The 26125-nt window shown below is 39.5% G+C and overlaps 2 protein-coding genes across 2 annotated transcripts in view; both read right to left on the bottom strand.

Moving 5' to 3' along the window:
• Window positions 1–4814, bottom strand: part of crebrf (creb3 regulatory factor) — a 29924-nt gene extending 25110 nt beyond the window's left edge. The window contains exon 1 of the mRNA XM_072445787.1: window positions 4694–4814. The gene's annotated coding sequence lies outside the window, so the exon portion shown is untranslated. The remainder of the gene's footprint in view (window positions 1–4693) is intronic.
• Window positions 4815–10040: 5226 nt separating this feature from the next.
• On the bottom strand, window positions 10041–23069 carry pcyox1l (prenylcysteine oxidase 1 like). Its single transcript, XM_072445777.1, has 7 exons — window positions 22829–23069; window positions 21764–21970; window positions 20741–20915; window positions 17982–18193; window positions 12644–12784; window positions 11376–11787; window positions 10041–10292 (listed from the first exon to the last, which is right to left on the bottom strand). Exons 1-7 carry the CDS (start codon window positions 23010–23012, stop codon window positions 10043–10045), a joined length of 1581 nt encoding a protein of 526 aa, XP_072301878.1. The 5' UTR covers window positions 23013–23069; the 3' UTR covers window positions 10041–10042.
• Window positions 23070–26125: the final 3056 nt, after the last annotated feature.

Below are 26125 nucleotides of genomic sequence, written 5' to 3'. Positions count from 1 at the left end.
TTCAGTGTGTAACTGAGGAGTGAAAGAGTAAAGGAATAATGTGAAGTGCTCTGTTAAACTGAATAAGCCAATCTCAACTAATATATTCAAAGATATGTTTTAACACGTTTCTGTTGGACTGACATTAGGGCAAAAACATTTGATCATGATATAGATTAGAAAATGTATAATAATTATATAATTGACCATATAATTTATGCTAAACAAAATACTTCAAAAAGGCACAATTGTATTGGTTCAGATTTTTTAAAAATATATATATTTTCCATTTAACCAGCTCTTTCTAATACATTAAAGCTATAATTTTAATAATAATAACAAATACTAATAATATATATAATATATATAATATATATATATATATATATATATATATATATAATATTAATAAATAGTACATTATAAATAACTTTATTAATAGTCCATAATGCAACATTTGCCTGCTTTTAAATTCAATAATCTAATTATGGCCTGTCAGGTAGATTAAGGTTTCATAAAGGCTGGACCTACATTCATTGAACTTGTCACATATTAAGGAATGTTGTTTTAATTATCTAATTATTGTTTTCATTATTTAACCTAAAACCTTTAAATGGTGGTTTTATGCTTTGTGCAACACTGTGGCTACTCCTGTAACGTGACACGGACTGTGAGTGAACTCAGTCACTGTCAATAGTGAAAATAGTGACTTAAAGTCAGACAGTCCGCTCGCTCTGCAATGACCTGACAACAACACGTGTCAGTGTAAAGAAAACACAGAACAGACATCACAGCAGCGACTCAAACTCCTCTCACTGCACAAAGCAGAGCCAATTTATTTGGTTTGATCAAGACATAAAATAAAAGACGGAAGTTCTCGCTCCATGCAAGTTCCACCGCTGATGCAAGTTCCATCTAAATTGTACTGCGATCTTTCAATTTCATATGTCACTCAAATCATACTGGTATCACCGTGAAAGTATGATATGGCCCTAACTGACATAGTAGTCTGACTATCGTGAGCCAGATACTCGATATAAAAAATAAGTTAGACATTCATTTATGTCAGTATTTCCCAACTATGCTTCAAAAGTAGTGACTGAGGAGAAAAATTAATCCTGTGAAGAGCTTTTTTAAGCAGTAAAATACAATCTATTATTAACGATTCATTTGTTTTTATGGGCAAAAGTGTTCATTTATTTAATTAAAATAATATTCATAAAAAGCCCATTAATGTCAATGTCACAAAAGCATGAATGTGATTTTATGGTATGAATATTGTATAAAGGATCAATTTGACATATTTCCGTTGAGTCCAGTTTAAATGATTAATAACCAAATTAGCCTGTGGTTCTGAGGCGCACTGCACACGGCTCACATTCTCCACAGTCTGGCCCCGTTCCAACTGGGCCACTCTGCGTCTTATCTGAGAGCGTCTGTGCTGATGCCACCCCAGATAAGAGCAGCTCGCCACGCTGTCCGTTTACACAAATATCATCAAGTTTGACAGCAAAAGAACACTGAGCAACCATCCTGAAGCAAGGCCAGTGTCGGGACATTTGGTACAGTAGTGAAGGGCATCCGTTTCAAGGTGACATTTATTATTATACGTTTTCATTTCCTTAGAATTAGCCATCCAACCCACTGCTTCAATGCATATCATAAAAAAGCTCTTCTCGACAGAGCTCACAATAATACAGCGGGGTAAAGAATGCTAAAGTTAATATGCTCAGATAATGTTACAGAACATTTTTGCTGGTGACATTTGAGGAAGTTATAGGAAGCATACATTGGGTTTCAGACATATTTCCTGCTCACAACAATGAGAGTGTTCAGTGAAAGTGCAGGGAAAACAGTACAAGCTTTCACCATCGGAATCTGGATCTAGAAATCAAATAACAGGAGGAGTAATGCACATAGCTTTTAGAGGATTCATCATTTTTGAATAGATGAATCAGTTAATAGGACAATTTAATATGCGTTAGTATTCAAATAGGAAAGACAATAAAAGATACATGGTTTGAAATAATGTGTCGTTTCAGTCAAAACTATTTAGTGATGTGCAGTTTCAATTTATCTGGCACTTTTGGTAAATCAACATTTCTCAGAACATTTAACAAAACTGCATTTGAGTCCGAGTCTGAAGTCTGTTTTATAAAACTGTTGACGATCCATTCAAATTGACCACTTGACCTGCAACAGTTTATTCTATAATGATTTTTTGAATGCTTGATTTGTTTGTATTGTGATTTTAAATGCACCTTTTCTTGTTCTCGAAAGCATGTTGAATCACTTTGTGTGCAAACTGTGCTCTACAAATAAACTTGCCTTGCTTAAATCTGACGGTGATGGTGTGTCAAATGCCTCGTCACAAGGACACAACAGAGGGACTTTAATGTGGAAAACTACAATAGGAAATAAATGGGATTAATGATTGACAAAGGCTGCCACCAAAACCTAATCTAACAGCATGCAAGCTGAAATGCAATCTAAAAACAGACTTTTTCACAGGTCAAATGACATCACCAATTACACAGTGTATTATTGCTCCAGTTTTTATGCTGCAAATGCAAGACAAAATGTGCGTGATGCTAGGGCTGCGCAATATATCACGAGCAAAATCCAAGTCTAAGTTGAGGGAGTCAACGAATGAAATTACCCGCCGATTGATAGGTTGACTAATATGTGGCAAAGGCTCTCAAAAAAGTAAGTCTGACCACTCACAGACACAAGACCACAACTATTTAAGCAGAAAAGTAGAAAGAATTGGTTTATTAAAGGCTGATTAAACTCATGATTCACTCCCCAAATATTCAGTAAACTTAGAAAATACCTTCTCCTTTGTGCTGTTCCTTGTATTTGAGATAAAATAATTAGTAGACATCTAAAAACATGTTTGGAAATGTCTAGCTACTTGCATTAGTTTATCAGTTCATATTTTAGACTTCTGTCAAATGTTATTGTTTGCCTTGATGTGTTAACAATGTGCACTCGGAGCAGAATCCTACTTTTTAAACATACATCTCAACTGTAATCACAATACTGTAGCCACATTTGATGCAATGTAGGTCAAATAATAGAGTAGTTGTTAATAATATGACTTATCTCGAACCTGTCAGGTGAATATAATCCATGTCAAATGCAAAATCTTGGGACAATAGACACGTATGAATGCATCAAAGTCGGTGGACAATGCATCTGCTGGTGAGGCCACAATGAACAAAGCAGTTTTCTATACAACAACAAAGGAGGCCACGTTATTGCATGGGAAAGGGGGCAAGCACGCTGGACATAAAGACTGGTACGTAATGTACTGCGATATAAACAAGGGATGGAAACACGTGATTGGTGCATGGTCAAAAAAACAATAACATGGCAGCTATAATGAGCACAAAGTTCACAAATATGATGGGGACAAAGCAACGACTCGTACGCACCGAGGTTCAAGGCAAAAATGTCAGCATCGTGCCCCAGTCTGCGCTCGCATCACAGCTCCACGGTAAAAGCAAAACAAATGCGACATCTAACCCGCTGCGCCAACACCCACGTAATCCTGCATTCCGATTGGACCGGCACACGCGTAGTCCAGCCCCCGAGCGCTTCTGATTGGCCGCCGGGTCTGTTCGTCCACAGAGCTGCTCCATAATGAACTGCTCGCTTCAGTATAGGTTGAGAGTGACGATAAACAAGTTGGAGGCCTGTAATACCGTGGCCTAGATTAGGTTTTAAAGCGTAAAAATGAACTTTAAACCAAAAAAATCGCAATTATATATGAATATAACACCGGACAACACAAAATTAATCACATTTTGTTGCAAAACAAAGCGAAACTACTCGGACATATAGACAGAGCACATGTTTTCTAGCGAATACAACGGTACTAAACGTGGAAAACCTGACAAAATACGCGTTTAGTAGACACAAAAAATATAAAATACTAAGTAGTGAGACGCTATGTCATGTTATAACGCATTCATTTCGTGAAATCGTGTGTACATTTTGGGTTATGTCGAGTTTTGACAGCGGCAGCCGTGTTGGGGGGCGTGTACCCGATACCACCAAGAACCTTTGCGCGGTCTGCAAAAGTTAGCTACAATCTTTATGGCTCAAAAACACTATTCTATGTCTGAAAAGAATTCGATTGGATTTTTAAGATACCCATCTTCTTGTTAAAATTCAAATAACAAACAAAACCGTTGCGGAATCACGTTAATAAGGCAAATTAACATCAAATGAAGAAGGCCACGGGGGGGGGGGGGGGGGGGGGGGAATGTTTACTAGTGCAATCAAATGTAACAGCAAGATGAAATTGCATTCCAGTGTCGAATAATATTAATTGCACGATAAAATGCAAAATGTGATGGCGAATTTGACACAATTGTGCAGTTATTATAACACTAGTTCTACTTCCTGATTAACTCCTGACAAGAACCACAATAACACATTTTACTTTCCTCGTAGATCTGCACTAAAAGCTGAACAGGCATGTATTCTTTCTCATTTTAACCATGTATCTGCACCCAGCTACAGCTTTAGCCTCCTGTCCCTCTTTAGTCGCCTGTCCGCCCCTTCTTTGCTTGGTCCCAGCTGCAGCAGCACCATTAGCCTTTAGCATGTTAGCTTCGCTGCTAATCCTCCGCTGCGCTTGGGCAAAAACTGCGACGTGACACTCGACAAAGTCACCATCAAACGCATCCCAAACGCCAATACTCACTCTTTGAGGCACCTCGTCTTAGTGTTGGACCTTGTAGTGAAGATTACAGGCCCTCCTTTTTGGTCAGTTAAGTCCACACACACGTTGCTCGTCGTTGAAGCTCGCAAAAGGTTTGTTTTGTTTTTCTTCTTCCTGACGGGTTCCTGGAAAGCGCGTGACTGCTCACGTCACGTGGTGCGACTGGGGCCAATCAGAAATGAGCCCCGAGAATTTAATATTTAACTGTAGATTTTAATACGTAAAATAACTTAATGATAAACTTAATAACTCATAATATATATATAAAGGGTAAGTTTAACGAGATAAAATGTCTCCTGTGACAGTCTATTCAATTGAAATTATACGATGATTACATTTTATGACAATTAGTACACTAAAATAATGCATGTATGCTTGTGTAATAACTGTAATTGCCAATAAGCATTGATGTGATGATTATACGTATTCATTTCTTAATAGATTAAGTAATTATAATTTTATGATCAAATGTATGTGTCATGGTAAAGCAAGCTATATATAGATCTTAAAACTATGGAAAAAAGTAAATTTGTAAGACAGAACAACACTGTCAAAATAAACAAGCCTGACTGGCTTTTTAACTTTGTCCCCAATTGCTTGGGTATTGCATGATTTCTTTTCTTATGCACTATTACAGAGGATGGGGGTGGGTCTAGTGCATTTATTCACCTTTGGTGAACTGTTTAACGGAAGAGGGACAGATCTAATGATCAGTGGGATAGTGGAGGTCATGACCTTGAGGATTACCTCAGTGTTACATCTTGCAAAGTGAGTCAGCACCTTATGTAAACAACAATTAAGTTGGAAGTTACTTACAGGAAAAGGATCAAAATAGTGAAATCTCTCTAGTTGCTTGCTGTGTTGTCACAGGAAACTGAAACTATGACCCTGCAGACCATCACTTCATATTTTTAGTTTGACTAAAGAAAAACAAGCCAATGCCAACAAAACACAACTTGTTTGAACAGGGTGAGGGCCAAAAGACTAAATGAGCAGTATCTTTCAGGTATCTATAATATATTTACTAAATACTGTTAAATGTGTTGGCAAAATTCGCAAACCTAAATTGGCCCTATGGACAGGTGTTGAAAATTAGCATCTGGATCGTCCAATGCTATGTCCATATTAAATTTAAAAAATATATATATATTGTTTAGGTTCACTCCAAATAACAATTCACATAATTATATGTTTAGAATGGCCTTAGCAACAGTGTTGTTGGTGCTGTATTTGTGAGTCTTTCGGGGAATTGTTTTGGCAAAAACACAAAACATCTTTAGCAAGTCAAAATTTTCCAAGTGTGGCTTCATTGAAAATATATTATTTCTGAAGACAAATGTTAACAAAAAAGTTTTTAAAAAAAGCAAATTTACATATATCTCTTGCTTTATTGTTTCTTCTTCAATTTTATATTATGAGATATGTATTTATATTATACTATGTTATAAATATTAAAACAGCTTCAGTACTTAATGTATGATGTAAGAAAACACAATTTTCACATTAGCCAACCAAAACAAAAGACGTTCAGTTCTGGCCTCTTTCATTTTTACGACGGTTCTTCTCTGGACTGAAAACATCAAACTGAACTCAGGACGCACAGTTTTGAACTCTATTGGTTCTAGTTCAGTTAACAGTAAAAATGACAAATTACTCTACTCTCAAGCGAAGATTTAAGAAGGCGCAGAACCTTTTATTGAGCTGGTGCTCTGAAATGCCACAAAGTTTTAATAAATCATGACATTTCTGTTACATGTTATCAAGGCAAATGAACAGATATATACAACAACAGCAACAACAACAGTGCAAAAGAGTTTATATTAGGTTGGAGAAATTACGTAAAAGTACAATTTTGGTCAAATTATTCAAAATCTGGTAGTTTAAAAACTATGATTTAGTTAATACAAACTCAAACACAATGAGATAAATAAATGGACCTTATCTTGCTGGTTGAAGCTAATATACTCAGTATTCATTTGGGTATCAATATTGTTGTTAAAATAGTGACACAAATGTACATATACAATCTAAGGCTAGGCATCACTTATGGACATTTAGGGCACTTTGTTTTGTGTCAGAACGGGATGTGTTCAGGATAATACTTTTTAATTTACACATTATTGATACAGAAGAAACCAGTCTTACTAAGTCACACTGTACATACATATTCAAATGCATTCACCCATGAGGTTAGCCCCATATGGAAAAAGTAAATTCTAAAAAGCTTTGATCATTTGAAACCTTAGTTGTTGCTCCAAATATGCACAAGACAGAATAATTACCACATGAACTCTCAAACTGGATGCGGTCTGTGCATTTGGCCCAGCGTTGATTGAAGCTCATTGGCCGCGCTCCCTAAAAAACATTCTTTCCACTGGATTATGCAACAGAAGCAGCGTCAGTAAGAACAGATAATGGATCAGGCCACTGCAGTAAATCACCCAAGGATGATGAATTTACAAAGACACTGCGGTGATGGGGTTAACGAGAAAATTAAGAAAACTGTAATTACCAATTGTTTAATGCTTCTAGTAGTAGCAGAGGTTGAACAGTTTGTGTTTCAGTGCGAAGTGAAAATGCCATTCTATTTATGGGACTTCAATTGGCCATAATCCTAATAACCAATAGGAAATGTGGGAATAGCAAATTGGCAATGTGTGTAATTTACATTTCCAATTGAAAAAATAAGACAAAAATAGAAAACCAAGTAAGTATATTATAGTAGTAAATAACACGTGCATTTATAAAAGGTTGTCGTTTGTATTTTGCTTGAGAATTATTGTTGTGAAGGGAAGCTACACCCAAACTATTTTAGGTTACAAATAGGTTTTGCTGCACAGGCTGAAGCAATAGACAACCCAAAAATAGTACTCCATTAGAGAATATTAAATACTAACTAATTACTACCGGTCCAACCGCTTGGAGTCTTGCTATTTAGACGTTTGAGTTATAATACATGCTAGTACTAAAGCGGTAATACTCTGTAGTTGTTTTGAAGACATACTAAACTCGATTATATTGTCTCATGTGTAAATCATTAAGCTGCAAAAAGATTTGATACAAACTGATAGAAAATGAACTTAATAACAATAAACTAAAAATCATATTCATATAGTCTGTGATACTCGAGAGTGAAGCCATTAAACTGACATTTAGACTGAAACAAAAGCTAGATAAACAATCCCAAATGCTGTTCGTCTGTGTGGCGGCTAAATATAAAGAGACCTGGATTAATTTTCTCCACACAGAGCAGATGCCAGCCGCACTCACACTTTTATAACGGTTACAAAGGAGACACATGCGCAGCCATAACACTTTCTGCAGCGTCGTAGAAAACATAGGCAGCACTGAAAAGGCCAATGCTTTTGTAAATGCTGAATCCAGATATTAACAAGGTCTGATGTTGAACTGAAAGATAAGATCGTAATTGCGAGCTGTTTATGGTATAATATGTTTGTATGTGCTACTTTGACCTGAATGTTATAATCTCAGGACTGATGGATAATATGGGAATGTTGTTTTGAAGATATACAACATGTTGAGTCTATAATTTATGGTAAAAAGAAATGGCACAAAAAGAGCTAAGTAGAAGAAAAAAAATGAAAAAGTGGTGAACTTCAAAAACAAGGCTATAAGTTGATATTCCTGCACTTTTGTGATTGATTTTTACAGACATTTCACATTTGTCTTGACGATTAATGTGTTTCAAGACATATTTTACCACATTTCTGTTGGATTCTCAACTAATTATTGTTATCAGGAAAATATCAACATATTAATTTTCGTCAATATTACCCACCCCTACTTTTTAAAACACCACTTCCACATCTAATAAAAAACACCCGAACCCTCTCAACTTTGGTGAAGGTAAACAAAATACTGTAGGTTCCATTATTTGTTGTTTGTTTGTCATTTGCTTCCTCTAACTTTATATCCCTATTGGCAGAATAAAGCCTGGAATGTAGTTGGACATCTGTGTAGGAGTTAAAGTAAGGGACAAACTTTATAATTGCTATAAAGTAATATGGTCTTAGCTGTAGTTATTGATACAAAGCCAATGTTCACGTCTCACAAACAGCTCATTAAAAGGCTGTGGTGTCAGGGCTTCAGATGCTGACGCTTTTGTCCTTCGAGGTTTCTTGAAATCCCCATGTCGTGCATGTTACTGTGAAACCATTGAACAGATGATAAAAGAGAGATTTAGCTCTGTTTGTGAATCTGTTTATCCACCACCGAGTGTCTGGAATGAAAACGGAACGAGGCGTAATGTGATGTGAATAAGTCCTTTTTGGACACAAAGAGTGTCCAAAAAGTACCCCGTAAGACTGCATTACTATTATAAGACGTGCACAATATACTGCAAAAGTATCACTATTGCAATAACCGATACTAAATATACTGCATTGACACCAAAATCCTCCATCCGACAGACATTTTTATTCACCACTTGTTATTATTTGTTATTCGATTTAGTCTTAGTTTTGTCTCTGTTAAGTTTTTATGAACATATTTGTTTTAATATAGCTGACATTGTGTCAAAAAGTAGAAATATAACATCTAGAAGCTGTGCAATGGCAAGAAGTCTTTGCGAGTGACTGCGTAATGTATGGCCATATCCTGTACAGCTGCCATGATCAATGAATGATGAAAAGACTGCATATTGCTACAAGTATCAGAAGTTCTACTAACTACTACTACTACTATTCCGCCACTCTAAAATATATGAGAAATTGCAACTTTGATGACGAATTCTGAAAAAACGACAAGATCAAGGGACACCAAAAGCAAGAGCTGGAATTATATGAAAAATATCTACAAAAAGAACCTTGAATGACAAAAATCAGACAAGAAATGCGAGCCATGAAACGTGTTTCTATAACAATAATAAAGAAAAACAGGAACAAAACAGGACATTACGCAGTCACTCAATAACATCTGAAATCTGAATCATTTTCAATATTGTGCAGGCCAGAGTGCAATTATTACAAAATGTTTAAATAAATAAAACATGAACTGAATGAGTCTCTCTATGTTAATGACATAAAGAAATAGATCAACTTTAATAATGACAAAAAAAAACAAAGTTAACCATGACTCGAGTTAATTCTTACAACCCAATAATTAAATATTCACATCTTCAGTCCAGGGTAAGACTAGAGCATTTCAGTCTTTTAAATGGAATCTCTTCATGTTTATAATGTCGCCTTATTTGAGAGGTTTGAAAGGTTTTAAAATAACTATGCACTGTTTCTTTAGCCATCACATACCATGCTCTGCACAGGTTTAGAGTCAGACACGGCTTCAGTGTCGAGTCCTCATCTTTTCTCTCGGTCATAGCTCGGTTTTGATCTTGTGCATCAGGTCCTTCTGGTCCACCATGTCGCCCTGTCGGTTCCAGCGATGATAAGCCAGCAGCGCGATGTTTTTGGCCGCCACTGAGCTCATCTCCATGGCGCTGCCGGCCCACTCGATCCCGTTCAGGTAGTACAGGTTTGGGTGGAGCTCGATAGAGGGGAGGCCCGCGCTGCTGCCGTAGCGAGGGTACGCCTGCCAGTCCGTCAACTGCACCGAGTAATACGACCTGGAATCATACAAGGGAAAAGGAGGAGAAGATGGTTTAATGTGGAAGGAGTGGAATTAGAGCAGCACAATAACTCCAAATCGAATTGAAATAGCAATTTCCAGGGTTTGAAATCACAAAGGCTGCAATATAACTATCATTATTTCCTTCACAAACAACAAAATATTCTGTCTTATTCTGAATAAAAACTGCCAACCCTGTAGTTTAGATCTGTACAAACACGTTCTGAAATACACTTAATTGATTATTTTATTAGATTGTCTTTTTGTCAATTCTCCTGGATGCTTAAAATGTGAACTCTGAACAGAATACTATTATTAAAACATAAATTGCAATGCTTGTCAGAAAAATCGGAATTAGATGCAGACAGTAGCTTTCCCAAATTGTGCAGCCCGAGGCTAAATTAATTACTCACATATTTTAATTTAAGTACTTCCTTTCCTTATGGTAAGGAATTAAACTTTTGAATTACTTTTGATTATTTCAAATTGTAGTATTTTGAAAAGGGAACAGATTGTGATTTTGTTTAATCTAAAGTACAAGCAAATGGTACTTTAGTTTAGGGACCACATATTGATCGTTAAGTGGTAACTGGTATGTTATTTAATGGTTATTCAGGTATTTCTAAGTGTTTATAAAGCACTTCATAATGCGTATTAAGATGGTAGTTCAGATAAAAGCCGGTAACATCCAAAAGATGCAAAGAAATAATGCAATAACTGTATAATTAGAAAGAATATTTAATGGCTAAATATAGTCATACAGAATAAAACGTATTAAAGCTGCTGTACTAATTGATTGATTGAATCTTAAGTAAGTAAGTAAAAGCAGCACTTTGTGACAAAATCAGACCACTGTGCGCTGTCTGCAGCTAATTATAATGTATTTTATGTTCCACCAGCCCAGAAGCAAGAGCTGTAAGCAACACTACGCTTGAACACCGCAATACGTAAAAAAAGCTAAAGCTGTAAATGTGCCAGAAAATGTATGCATGTGAATATTAACCAAACGGCCAAAGGGTTTGTGAGAGCAAGGAACAAGTTAGATTTAAATACATAATACATGTTTAAATATGTGATTGACCTGAAGAGTGCTTTGAGCTGAGTCTTGTCCAGCGCTTGAGGGGAAAACACTTTGTAAATCCCAGCTTCCTGTGGCTGTTTTCTCCTAAAACCTGCCGAGATGTTGACGGGACAGATACTGGCCACGCTGTTAAAGAACAGCTCGGGCTCGTCTGTCGTCAAAACGCTGGCGAATGGGAAGAGTCGCGGGTCGGGGAAACCAAAAAACGTGGTGTTGAGATATCCGTGCACGATGGTGGCGACAGTGCTGTGGTAGTGGCCGGGCAACTGGTCGAAGGGCGGCGTGAAGTCCTCAAACTTGATCCCCGATTGGACGCTCTCCTGGAGGGGCGTCGCCAAAACAACAATGTCGTAAAGTTCAGACCCAGAGCCGGTTTCAGAGGTGAAGCTGAGGCGGTACTGAAGAGTGTCTCCTGGGAAACAAAAAAGAGGAATAAATATAAATAAATACGCTAAAACGAAGAATGTTACAGGGTTACAAAAATGATACACATGCTGCCTTGTCTTGTCCTTTTATCAGATCAGAGTTAGTTTTTTATACCTGACAGAGCACCACATTATGGACTGGGGTGCAGCAAACATCGTCGCTGGATTATAAAGACGATTGAAATAAAGAAACGTGACCACTGGACTGTAAAACAGGACGAGGGGGCATTCTTACTCTCCCACACTGTCCCGAAGAAGTCTAAGTGCAGATGGCGCGGTCGTCCTGCCTTTGTCAGTAAATAACAGCGGCAAAAGACACGTCACAGCAAAATCATGTGACACTCTGAAGAAGGCCGCAGAAGACTGAGGTTAGAAAAAAAAACTCTCGTCTGAATAATTAACCTTTTTAATTAAATTATCAGAAATCAAATGAACCTCATTAGAACAGAACATGCAGGTTCAAAATAGCTTCTTAAATACCAAATAACTGATATTTTACAGATATTTTTACATTGTGTTTCAAATAAATGTATTTAATTTCTGTGCAATTATTAAAATATTTGATACTGACAGATAGATGAAATATATAAACACATAATTGTTAAGGATTGATAAGATTGAATGACATAATGCGGTGGTCTGAAACCAAATGCACAATAAACACATTTATATTTTTTCCTTAAAGAGAAATTATTCGTTACATGTAAACTGTGTTTTTGACTGTGAATAAACATATTTAATATGTCGATATTAAGCACAGACTTCTCATGAGTCACAGATTGAGATGTTATTCCAGTACAGCTCTTTTGGACCACATACAGTAAAAGTCCGGAGCCAGTGTACCTGATCTGACCGGTGAGACGGAGGTGACGTGAGCCTGGTGCAGGTTTGCGATGGCCGTTTTAAGCAGTCCAGAGCACACCAGCTTGTTTCCTCCCTCCACAGACCACAGGTTGCTCTGAGCTCCAGCCAAAGACACTGCCCCTGTGACACATCGCAGACGACAGGTTTCAAATGACGTCGCCACACTCCCGACAGCCGACACAGTGACGGGGAGGAAGGCCCTTTGCTTTACTGTCCTATAGGATTCGACTGGTAAAAGAGTAGTGCCTGGACTCATCTACAAATCTTGAGTCAGGAACAGCTGTGTGTTTTATGCCTATTTATAGTTTTCTGAATGTTTGCTGTGGTTAGACACAAAGAGAGCACGGTAATGGATTATGATTAGGTTCAGCAGTAGTGGATTTTACTTTGATATGTGAGACCATAGAGGATTTGTACTGTATAAACCTTTTACCATTTGCTTTTTGTGCATCGGTTTTTGTGCAAGGAAAGACTCATTCTGAATTTTGAATATAATTGAATATTTAAAAGTTATCATTTGATTTTGTCAGTAAGCCCCACATTCAGCGTGTGCTGTGTGAAGGTGAGAAAGAGGGACTGGGTGGTTCCTCTGATTAAATAGGTCTAGGTGTAGGTGTGAGGGCTAAGGAGAGTGACTAGAGTGAAGAGTGTTATAAGATAAGATAAGATAAGATATTCCTTTATTGTCCCACATGGGGAAATTTCATTGGTGCAACGCAGGTAGATACAGAGGTAGATACAGAAGAACAGATCACTTATAGGAAGTCTGAAAAACACTTTCAGTAGAAGATCTCCTATAAATAAATAAAAACTCCCATAGACAAATAAATAAATAAATACATAAATACCATTGCATGTGATCACGACAGTAATTGCACATGAATATGTGTCACGACAGCACATAGGTTGCACATGAATTGCACATGAATTCCAACAGCAATTGCACATATGACAGAATTGCACATGGTTAGGTCAGTATTGCGAGTGTTCAGTACTAACAGTTTTTGTTATAAAGTCTGACAGCAGCAGGAAGGAAAGACCTACGGAACCTTTCCTTCGCACATCGAGGGTGGATCAGTCTCTCACTGAAGCTGCTCTCCAGAGCGGAGAGAGTGTCCTGCAGGGGGTGACACTCATGGTCCAGCATAGATGTGAATCTAGCCAGGACCCTCCTGTCCCCCACCTCCTGCACCGAGTCCAGAGCACAGCCCAGGACGGAGCTGGACTTCTTGATGACTCTGTCCAGCTTCTTCCTCTCCCTCTCTGTGATGCTGCTGCTCCAGCAGGCCACACCGTACAGGAGCTGATGCCACCACAGAGTCGTAGAAGGTCTTCAGGAGTGGCCCTGTCACTCCAAAAGACCTGAGTCTCCTCAGGAGGTAGAGCCGACTCTGGCTCTTCCTGTACAGTGCGTCCGTGTTATGAGTCCAGTCCAGTTTGTGGTTCAGATGAACACCCAGGTACTTGTATGAGTCCACTCTCTCAATGTCCCGTCCCTGGATGTTCACTGGTGAGGGGGCAGTGGGGTGGCGTCTGCGGAAATCCACCACCATCTCCTTGGTCTTCCCCGCGTTGATGAGGAGGTGGTTCCGCTGACACCAGTCCACAAAGTCCTGCGCCAGTCCTCTGTACTCCGCGTCATCGTCGTCCGTGATGAGTCCAATGATGGCAGAGTCGTCAGAGAACTTCTGCAGGACACAGCTGTCCGTGTCATGTCTGAAGTCTGCAGTGTAAAGGGTGAAGAGAAAGGGCGCGAGGACAGTGCCCTGGGGCGCCCCCACACTGCAGGTCCGAGTGTCAGACACACAGTTCCGGGCTCTCACAAACTGGGGTCGGTCTGTGAGGTAGTCCAGGATCCACTCTGCCAGGTCATACTCCACACCAGCCGTCTCCAGCTTGTCCCTCAGGAGCAGCGGCTGGATGGTGTTGAAGGCGCTGGAAAGATCGAAGAACAGAATCCTCACAGAGCTGCCAGGCTTTTCCAGGTGAGAGAGAGAGCGGTGCAGCAGGGAGATGACGGCGTCCTCCACTCCGATGCCAGACCGATATGCAAACTGCAGCGGGTCCATGGCTGAGCTCACGGTGGAGCGGAGGTGGTCCAGGACTAGCCGCTCCAGTGTCTTCATCAGGTGGGACGTGAGAGCCACTGGCCTGAAGCTGTTGAGGTCTTTGGGGCGCGGTGTCTTAGGCACAGGTACCAGACAGGAGGTCTTCCAGACCTGTGGTACCACCCTCAGCTTCAGGCTCATGTTGAAGACATGCTCCACAACTCCACACAGTTCATCTGCGCAGGACTTAAGGAGCCTGGGGCTGATGCCATCAGGTCCTGCTGCCTTCCTCACTTTAATCCTCTTCAGCTCACTCCTCACCTGTGCTGCTGTGACAGTCAGTGGTTGGCAGGGGGACTGTGTGCTGGGGGGATGGGTGAGTCCAGGCGAAGTGGGGAGCCGATGGTCCGGGGCAGATAAGCGAAGAGGAACAGATGCAGGGCATTGTCCAGCTGTGGAAGAGGGAGCATGCAGCTGTGCAGGGGGAGGGGCGGGTGACCGATCAAACCTCAAGAAGTGAGCATTTAAATCATTCACCCACTGTAGATCCCCCTCTGTCTGGGCAGGGGGGATTTTGAAGCCCGAGATGGTTTTCAGGCTCCTCCACACTCCCTGAATGTTCTTTTGCTGCAGCTGCTCCTCCATCCTCCTCTTGTAGCCGGCCTCAGCCTGCCTGATCTTTCTCCTCAGCTCCTTCTGCACAGTCCTCAGCTCCTCCTTGTTCCCTGACCTGAAGGCTCTCTTCTTCTCCTTCAGCAGAGCCTTCAGTTCACGGTTAATCCATGGCTTGTTGTTTGGAAAACACCGCACCGTCCGGGAGGGAACAATGTTCTCAAAACAGAAGTTGATGTAGTCCGTGATGCACTCTGTGATGGTGTTGATGTCCTCCCCATGTGGGTCATAAAGCTCAGTCCAGACAGTGGTGCTGAAGCAGTCCCTCAGAGCCTCCTCGCTCTCAGCAGACCACATCCTCACCTCACGGGACACCACAGGCTGCCTGCGCACGATGGGTTCATACACAGGCCTCAGATGTACAAGGTTGTGGTCCGAGCTGCCCAGGGGAGGGAGGGGGGAAGAAGAATAAGCCTCCTTGGTGTTGGCAAAAAACAAGTCCAATGTTCTATTCTCTCTGGTGGGGCAGGTAACATACTGGGTGTATGTTGGTAGAACAGAAGAGGGAGAAGCGTGGTTAAAGTCACCAGAGATGAGGAAGAGAGCCTGTGGATGCTGTGTTTGCAGCCTACAAGTGCAGGAGAGCAGTGCTTCACAAGCATTTTCAGCATTGGCAGACGGGGCCACATAGACTGCGATCAAAATCACATGTGAGAACTCCCGGGGCAGATAATATGGCCTCATGCCAATAGCCAATAGTTCAATATCCTTGTTACATAGCTGCTCCCTCACTGTGCAGTGTTCGGGTTTGGACCAGCTCGTGTTCACATACACCGCCAGACCTCCACCTCTTTTCTTCAAGCATTCTCTCGTTCTGTCCGCCCGCAGCAGATGAAAATTGTCCAAACCTACAATAGAGTCTGGCATTTCTGCTGTTAACCAGGTCTCTGTGAAAATCAAGACGCTGCTGTCCCTATAAATCCTCTGGGACCGCATGAGGCTCGCTATTTCCGTCATTTTATTTTGAAGGGACCTCACGTTACCCATGACTACGGCGGGAACCGACTTCCTGTTTGTCCCTCTCTTCTCTCGGAGTTTACGTCCAGCCCGTCTGCCTCGTTGCGTTTTCCTTAGGATGTCCGCCGGGATAACGTGACGATCTCCGGGTAAGACGACTGTTCTCCGCAGTTTCATGAGTTCCTCCTTTGTGTAAACGCGGTACGGCGCCGGGCGGGGCCGGAGCCGGGGGACTCAGAGCCAAGACACATCGCAACGACACGACGAAAACACTCAATCCAGCCGAATAAAGTCAAAACAAGTTAATTTAAAGCGATTCCAGTGCGTGTCCCGATCGTTCGTGAAGTTCCTCTTTCATATAAACGTGTATATAAACGTTTATATGAAATTATGTCTGTTCATGTATACTGCTGGGCATTATTTGGTCTTTTTGGCATATTCACTCATATTCATTAGAGTTTTTATATTGTTTTCAAAGATATCGGATTGGTTAAAAGGACTGGTGTTTAATCCATGCTACATAAATACAACAAACATAGATGAATATGTAATATCTGTCCCTATCAAATAAACAATAAATAAATACATGCATTTTCACAAAAAAATACCTCATACGGTACAAGAAAACTGCTCCTGCTCCCTCTGACACAATGACGTCAGTACTTTCCGAAACCTGAAAACAACCAATTTACAGCTGCCCAACACCTGCTGCTCACACCTCTCCGTCTCTCTGTTTCTTCTTCGTGACTTTTCACAGACTTAAAACTGTACAGAAGACTTCACACACACCAGCCATCTTATCAGACACGGATTGGCATTTGTATGATACAGAAAGCGTACAGTTTTACAAGAAACATTTAGAAAATGCATGCTTTGTTTAACAGGTGTAAATCCAGTAAGCCTCAGCGTGTCTACTAACATGTCTTCACATGTTCAAGCTATATATTTTACACTCTTTACCTTCGTAAAGAGTGTAAAATATATAGCTTGAGGGGATTCACTTTAACAAAAACATAAATAAGGCTTATGTATTACACAGAATGTCACTGCTTAAATTATATTCTAAATCTTAACATGATCAAAATACATATAGATAAATAGACCGGGCCTTTCTGTGTGGAGTCTGCTTGTTTCTCCCCATGTCTGGGTGGGTTTACTCTGGATGGGGTCAGCCCTATGTTCCCCGGTACCTATGTTCCCCAAGACCTGGGTTTGGGTTAGGGATATATGCCGCTATATTTCATGCTGTAAAACCATACATTTATGCACAATTATTGGGAATGTGGAACTTGAACCAGTAGCCTATGCTAGTATTAGCGTAGTTTCCCCGTTCATAGAAAAGGGGGAACATAGGTAACGGGGAATATAGGTACGCAACCACTCTGGGTGCTCCAGTTCCTCCAAAACATGCACAATACAGTAGACATGACCACTTCTCCTGACAGGTCGCCCCAGTGGCATTGAAAGACACATTTCTGAACCTTAACCTTAACCAGAACTTGAATTGTCATTGCATTTTCTCTGTTCATTTAAAACAACAGACTTTACACAGCATGGAAAACATTAAAGTCCAGTCCGTGTGTCATGTGCTGTATGTTGATTGTCCTTGAGAATGTGTGACCATTACAAATGCGCCTCACCCACAAACGCCGGTATGCTGACGTTCTGGCCGTAGTTGACCCTCATGATGGGAGCGATGACCTCGTCGATGAAGCGCTGCGACACGCCCAGCTCCAGCAGCGAGTCGGAGAGCGGCCTTCGGGTCATGTTCAAAAACCCACTGCCGCCCAGAGAGTCCAGCAGCTCCTCCACCGAGCTGAAGGCGTAACCGTGCGCCTGGTACTTGTAGATCCTGCACACAACGGGTTTACAGGATTTACAAAGACAACTGGTTCTCTCCCGGCAAGTTGGAGCCGACAGATGCATCTAAACTGGGACATAGAGTAAAAACATAAATTGTTTAAGCAAAGAAAAGCTAAATTGAACAGTCACAATTTTTAAATCGCAATGGCTGTACATTTTAAGGTCATATAATGTTCTAAACCAACAACATAATGTCCAATTTTCGTTGGGAATTAAAAAAAAAACAAAAAACACTAGACCTCAACAAACATGTGTTCTACGCTGGGCCCGTGTTTAAAATATGCAATTGAATCTTTACTTTACAAAATAAATTGCAAAACTAATTGTAATTGGGGCTGCAACCAATGATTATTTTTGATAATCGATTAATTGACCAATTATTCTTTTTTGCAAAATTGGACCCAGCTAAAGCGAAAGTGATACTGCTTTGAGTATTTATGAGTTCCAGACAAACGATTCCTTCCTGATTTGAAAGATCTTGTGAGGACCTTTCCCATTTCCATTCAAAAGATATAATATAGGAAAGAATCCTTATGCCTGAAACCCATGAATACAATTTTACACATTTCTTGTGTCATAAAACCTCTTCTCTTTGCACACGGCATCTGTTGAGCCTGTGCATAAACCAATTCGGGATTATTTGATTATTGAATTACTTAGCTGCAATTAAATGGAACAACTTGTTTCAGCTCTAACTGTAATACAGGTCTGAGAAATCCCCTTTCCACTCACTTGTCTTTGCAGCAGTGTACAGAGACACATAGTAAAGGAAAGCATGGGATTAGACTGAGGTTCACATGGCTTTGTAATTAATTAAAATGTGAATGTTGTTAATGTACATTCATGAGTCTATGTTTGTATGTAGAGTCCTATCAGATTCAGATTTTAAAATAGCTCTGCCGTTCTATAGTAACTGAGGAGCACTGAGAAACTAAATCAACAAACTGCTATAAATAACTCTTCTATATCCTATAATGGAAATATTTTAAATGGGGATTAAAACTACGGTAATATACGTCCACAAAAAGAAATGTTCTTTTCCACTTTTTCATGACGGAGAGAAAACAATTTCCTGAGGAAGGACGCAGGGCTGGCTCAAATCTGAGCTGCGTTTGATCTTTAAAGAAAAGGGATTCTAACATGCTTTACTGCCAAATAGGACTTTGGCGTGCGAGATTAACACAGGTTGTAGAAGTGAATAAAAAATGTCCATAGATTTGTTTGAAAAATAAAGTCTGAAATCTTTAATGGGCATAAGACATAGGGTTTTATTGAGGTTTTAACTATGTTTTTGGACTAAAAATTATTGCGTTTTAGACACCGAATGCAAACTAAACTCTTAATAATGACAAATCCCGGTTCACACTAAAACTGAGGCAGTTAAGGCAGCAGAAGGAGGCAGCGCACAAGGCTGGTGACAGAGAAAGACAAGTATTGATTTAGCAGGGAAGTGTCCATAGTTAGATTTCCAAAACACCTCATATTGGCATCGTATGATAATCATGCAATTTCTGGCTCTGAGAATTTGCTGAATGTCTGTCCCCTCTTTATGCAGATTGTTTATCGTTATTATCAACAACAACAAACAATCAACTAATCGTGATCAGTAAGCTATAGAAAATAACCATAGTCACATTTCAATAATCATTATCTGGACTAGACAGACTCTAAAACACACACAAAAATACTTTATAACAAAGAGTGACATTATGACATCAAAATGTCAAAAAGTTTATAAATAATTTATGATTTTCTTCAATGATTCACTTTAGTCATAAATATTCTCCACATAGAAGTCTTCAGTCATCATATTTCAACCTTTATTTTGTTGATAATGTATTCTATAAATGTACAAAAGAAATAATCGTTTTGACGCTCTATTAAACTGATTGTTAGTCCCAGCCCTATTAGTTAGTATCGTTAAATTGCTAAATCTGCACCCTTAATTGTAAACCCAAGCGTTGTCTAGAGCCACCTTCTTGTTCTGTTGTGTCCGAGTGTGGCTTGCATCATGTTATTAGCCCTCAGTTTCCCTCATCGTCAACAACACAGACAAATCGTTGGCTGAAACAACAGTGGCATTACATTTTAAAAGCCATATATAAATTTAAGGTAATGCCAGACTTCCATTATTGAGGCATGGTGCTGATTATAAATTAGACAAAGTGGCACCATAATTACATCTTGTCAATTACCCAGCATGCCACTGGGCTGTTATAAGAGGCTCAGATGTGCTCCGATATCAAATAAGGTAACACAATAGGGCAGGAGATGGGCATTACATTGTCTAGATAGATTTTAATATGCTGTTTTGAAGATGTACAATATTAGAAAAGTGCGTATATAGTTTGTAATTAGAAAACTGCCCAAAAAGTGGCAACAGTTAGGAATAAATTTGCAGTAGAGTTTGTGTTTTATTTAAAAGTTTGCAATTTTGTATGAAACTTGGATTGCAAAAATATAATCTAATTATTGTTAGATTTTTTGGGGACAAATTTAGTTTTTGTCCAAATTGCCTCTAGATGTGTTTTTTTACCTCATAAATTTCTCCATGATCTCCTCCACCCACATCTGCAGGCGGATGAAGCTAATGCCGTAGCGCCACCAGAGTCTGAACAGATCCAGGAGGTACCAGTCCGTCTCCTCCAAAATCATCTCCTCGCCATTAAAGACCGCCGTTTTCCCGGCAACACTGCGGCGATACTTCAAACCTTTGGGGACAGTAACAGAGGAGAGGACATATGCACAAAATGTCACAACTACATATAAATCCAGATTAGGGCAGATCAGCTCTCATTCATTCCTCATTAGCGATAACCCAAACACCCAATATCATGTTTATTTATTAAGTAAATCATTTTAAAAACTATTCATGGTTTATTTCAGCTTGACGTGCCTTTATCCTGCTTTAGTGCTAGTTTTTTTGGTGCCAGTTGTAGTATACCTTAACCATTTTGAGTGGTATCCAGCCCAAGACCTTATAGTATAAAATAAACCACAAAAGAGCCAGATCATCACTTTAAATAACCTTGTTTGGGAGATTACAAAAGACATTTTCATCTGTATTTTAGGTCATTTTTAATAGTTTTAATAATATAAAATATACTTGATATTCTAATTTTGTATATATCTCCAAAGCAACATCATTCATTTTTCAATAGATCTCCCACCGCTACTGAGAATACTTCAAATTGCAGCAATTAAAACTGTAGAAAGACACCAATTGTTTATTTTGTGAGAGGCCTGTTTTTTTTTCATTTGAAGAACCTACAGAATGACTCATTAACTAACTACAAATAAACAGAAGTCAGGAACTTTTGGAACATAAGCAGTATAGTTTACGTATTATATTGACATTTTTATTCTTTTTTTTTTACTTAATACATTGGGTGAGACATCTATTTTAGCAAAGCAAACACAATCAAATTAGGCAAACGTCTATTGATTTTGGAAAAAGCTTTATCATAACAGATTGTAATTTCTCTAAACTGTTCCTGGCACATCATGTGGATGTGCTCATATATTTTATCACTTTAAATGAAGTAAGTTTCAGACCCACCGAGTACTTTGATAAACTCCTGCATATGGAGGTTGAGCGAGTGGATGATGGAGCCTCCGGACTCGTAGTCATGGTGATTGACCGTTACCGTGGCGAGCCGGCCTCCGACGTCTCCCTTCTCGAACACGTCCACCTGAACCTCGGGCCCAAAGTGCTGCCGCAGGAAATGAGCCGTGGAGCTGCCTCCAATGCCGGCTCCCACCACGGCTGAGGCAGACGAGGACAACGAGGACAACGAGGACAATGAGGAAAAAGAGAACAAGATTTATAACAAGGTGGATGAAGAGCTTTAGATTGAAACCCATTCACCCCAATACCATGTTAATTGAAAAGCATTCAGTAAAATGCTTATGCAAATAGGGAATATTCGATAGCAGCTCAAACAGTATTGTAAGTATTGTAATTAGGGTTGTGCAAAAATATTGATATTTATCGCGATATTCAATTTGTTGATTCATTATCAATATTGCAGGCTGCTGTATTGATCATCATGAGCATTTTTTGGTATTACTTTAATTTAGATTAGAGAAACAAAATATATGTATGATATGCTTGTGGCATATTCACTATTTATTCACTGATTATTGAATTAAGTGCATTTTATAAATGGATGTGCATGTAGTGCTTTAACAAAGTGCTGTTCTTAAAATATATTGTTTCCTTTTAAAAGGGTGATGCATTGTAGAATATGTGCATGTATTGCCATACATACATACATGTTATCGTAGTGTGAGATATTCATTGTGTATCTTTTCTTTTTCTTTTTGTATCTTAATCATTGTATCATGAGGACACTGTGATTCCCACCCAGCAAAATATAAACAAGAATAACGTTAAAACCAGTATTAATAATCATGTTGATAGCTGAAAGTCGTTTCCTCACACTAATGTAAACAGTCAAAAGGAAGTTTTGCAAATGGATAGATTCCAAATTGTATTAGGTGCATAGTGATTATATAACCATAATCATAAAAATACTAAATTAAATTAGGTCATTTCATACTGATCAAATTAGCCTGAACCAAAAGCCCTGGTTTGTCTGAATTAAAACAAAAATATCCTTGCCTATTTTTGAAGGCGGAGCACCGTCCACATGTGCGGGATCCGGCGGGTCGCCCACGGCAGAGTCCTTCAGGAGCAGGACGGTGAAGAGCACAAACACGGCTTTATTCATGGCTTTTCTTGCCACAAAAGTGCAGCGATCAGCGGCTAAACTGACCGGAAACAGGGCGATGCGGCTACAAAGCATAGGCGCTGCACATGCTACATTCGCAACCCTTTGGTTTCAATCCGCTTTTATCGATCACAGAAACTCCTACAAATGAACGGATTCCCTGCTAATATGCATTACTGATAGTATGTTTCGATTTCTGCCATAACATGACGCCGAAAAGGCTACAAAATGGGGCATTGGAGAAACTGCGGCGGATCGATGAGCATCTACGTCCGGCAACATCACGTGACCCTTACGTTTTGATTGATTCGACCAATCAGAATCTACCACCGCTGCCTAAAGAAAGCCTAAACTTGTTCATGTTCATCTTTGGTTTCTTCCTCTTTTCAGTAAATCAAATTCTCTTGTAGTCACTGATTGCAACCTGGAATTTGAGTTTCCACCTGGCTCTAATGCACTGGGCAATTTTATACTAATAGTACAGAAATAAAGGTATTTGTACATTTGAATATTTATTTTGCCCACTATTATACAAACTAAACTGAGAGCAGGGGTTCCTGATCAGAAGGGCGTCATTCTGTGATAAAATGTGAATATATGAGTATATTTCTCTGATATATTTTATCTGCATAATAGTGATATTTTATCTGCATCATTAGTCTAAGAGAAGAACGGGTGTGTGACAAACTGCATTTGTGAAGGGGTCGTAAAGATGGGCCAAAGAATGTTGCCCCAGGGAGGGAGTTGCACCCCCCCTTGCAGGCTTTATCTCTACGGAAAAATACCAAGTGCCTTGATGTGAGGCTGACCAATGAGAAATGTGACCCGCCTATTCCAGAATATCTAATAAAACCAACCAGCATGGGAAAAAACAGGGTGAGACGCAGGAGGGTCAGCCAGGCTCCTTACAACGGCTTGGCTGACACAGCCCAGCGTTTTCTCCCAAGCTTGCCATACAAATGTCTGACGTTTCTGTGTCGTTTCATATTCTAAGTTGAATTGTGTTCTCGATGTGTTAAGGAATAGCATCTGGTGTATGTCTAATTCCATGACATTTTCTGGTCCTATCGAGCCGGACGACAAGCAGCCCCTTTGCAGAGATTGACGGGTGAATCGGTGAAAGTCTGTGTGCACAGCAGAAGGAAGTCCACTTTTCCCGTGGCCGCCCATCGCACCTCATCTCCGTGAGGAGAGCGCGTTGTTTCGAAGCAGCAGGAGAACACAGGCGACGAAGAAGGTCAGACAAAAACTTTGTGTGTGAAAAAGAGTTAGCCATAAAACGTTTTTATGCATTAGTTTGATATTTACTGGAAAAATGTTATAGGCTCTTATGCCCAGTTAGGTGTTACTGAGGAAATGCCCAGTTTGATGTTACTGAGGAAATATTTTGGGGGTTGGCTTTGTGTAGATAAGTTCTCACATAAAGGAGTTAAATTGCTCACCACGAGTTAAGTTTCTCACCGAAAGCAAGTAATGAAGCCTTATGCCGAGTTGTTACTGACATAAAAATGAGTGAATGTAAGCGCTGTGCACGAGCGAAGTAAGTAAGAGAGAAGTGTGAATGTGTGAATGAGGATTAATAAGTGATTAACTAACAAGTGTGAATCACAATTAATCATACAAGGGTCACAAGGCGTTTTTCTGAGAGATCTAAAATCTGCAGTCATGGGTGAATCTTAAACACCACGTTTATGTCCGGAGGAATCTAATAAGGAATTTTCTCTAGAAGCTTGACATTAACCGTGACTGTAAAGCAAGTAGCATTTCTCTCAGACGACCGAGACCACATAATGCCAAAATTATCACCCCAAACTGTAAAAAGACAAAGGAAAAGTCATAAGAGGATTTTGGAGGGAGACTTCCAGTATGCTCAGATGACGTGGCAGAGGGGGAGATAAGGGGGGTCAACAAGACAGGAGAAGGGAAAGCAGTTCAGAGGACGCTCTAAATGAATGAAATAAGTAAAACTAAACTCAGCTGGTTTTAAATTTTAGTATTTCAACAAATTTTAAGGGTTTTGTTTGATTGACAACAATCAATTATAAAGATTGTATTAAACTTGAGATGAAGATGAATTCAGATTTTTATAGATGGCCAATATTTTGGGGAATGTGATCACAGACAGGACACTTCCTGTCCCCGACATAGAAGACAAAAGTTGCGTTTTTACGGTATCGTGTTTTTTGAGTGCACAGAACAAACCTACGTTTTGTTTTGTTTCATTTTTGGACTTGACAAAATTATCTTTTTGGACTTATTATGTAACCATAATACATGACTAGATGAAAGTACAGGACGAAAAGACAGAAGTGTTTTTAAATTTAGAATCAAATGCAGGCACAGGCCTGGAAGTGATAATGTGGGTAAATGAGTGACGATTGATGTTTTTGGACATAGAACGGGCAGTAAGTAAAGTGATAGTAAAAGTTATATCAGTAACTTATTTATTTGTATTATCATGAGGAAACCTTGTATTGCATGTAGACGTAAGTGAGGGAATAAGTTAAATAGTGACGTGCGGATGTCCTCCTTGGAAAGACATGACTGTGTCATTAACTAAAGGCAAAGGACACCAAGTCATAAAAAATAGTCAGAGATAAGGGGCTATTGACTGGCAAAGAATCTGGAGGACTCAGGATGGAGCAGATGTTGTTATCTTTACGGATCACAGGGACACCAAGAGGTTACACCTCAGGGAGGGTTGACTGATGAGTAATAGGAAAAGTTAACATTAACAGGGAAAGAATTTGACATTCTAAAGTAAATACCTGAAGGATTGTTGAGATTCAATCAAGAATTGAATAGATTTAAATTAGACAATATCATCTAAATTTAGAAGCTATAGAAGTTATGAAAACCACTGATAATAGGACTTAAACATTATAGGACTCAGGACGGAGGCAAGAGATGGTTAGACTACAAGAAAGAGAGAAAGTAAAAGCAGGTTACAAGTGAGGGTAAGAGTAAGTGAAAAGAGAGAAAGAAAGAGCAGGTTTAGAAATTTGGAAATGGGTGTTTCCTCCGTTACGAGAGGAAGACAGAGGGGAAGACAGAGAGGAAGATGTGATGACGTGACAAAGAAAAGACAAAGAAAGTAGGCAACAAGGGGAAAACAGGTTGATACAAGAGACGTGCCTTATGGACAAGGGGAAGGTTTAGAATCATTTTGATTTTAATACACATATAGA

Source organism: Eucyclogobius newberryi, unplaced genomic scaffold, assembly GCF_026437365.1.
Source record: "Eucyclogobius newberryi isolate DKJ021-1_F unplaced genomic scaffold, fEucNew1.0.hap1 SCAF_15, whole genome shotgun sequence".
NCBI lineage: Eukaryota > Metazoa > Chordata > Actinopteri > Gobiiformes > Gobiidae > Eucyclogobius > Eucyclogobius newberryi.
This window is presented reverse-complemented; position numbering and strand designations above follow the sequence as displayed.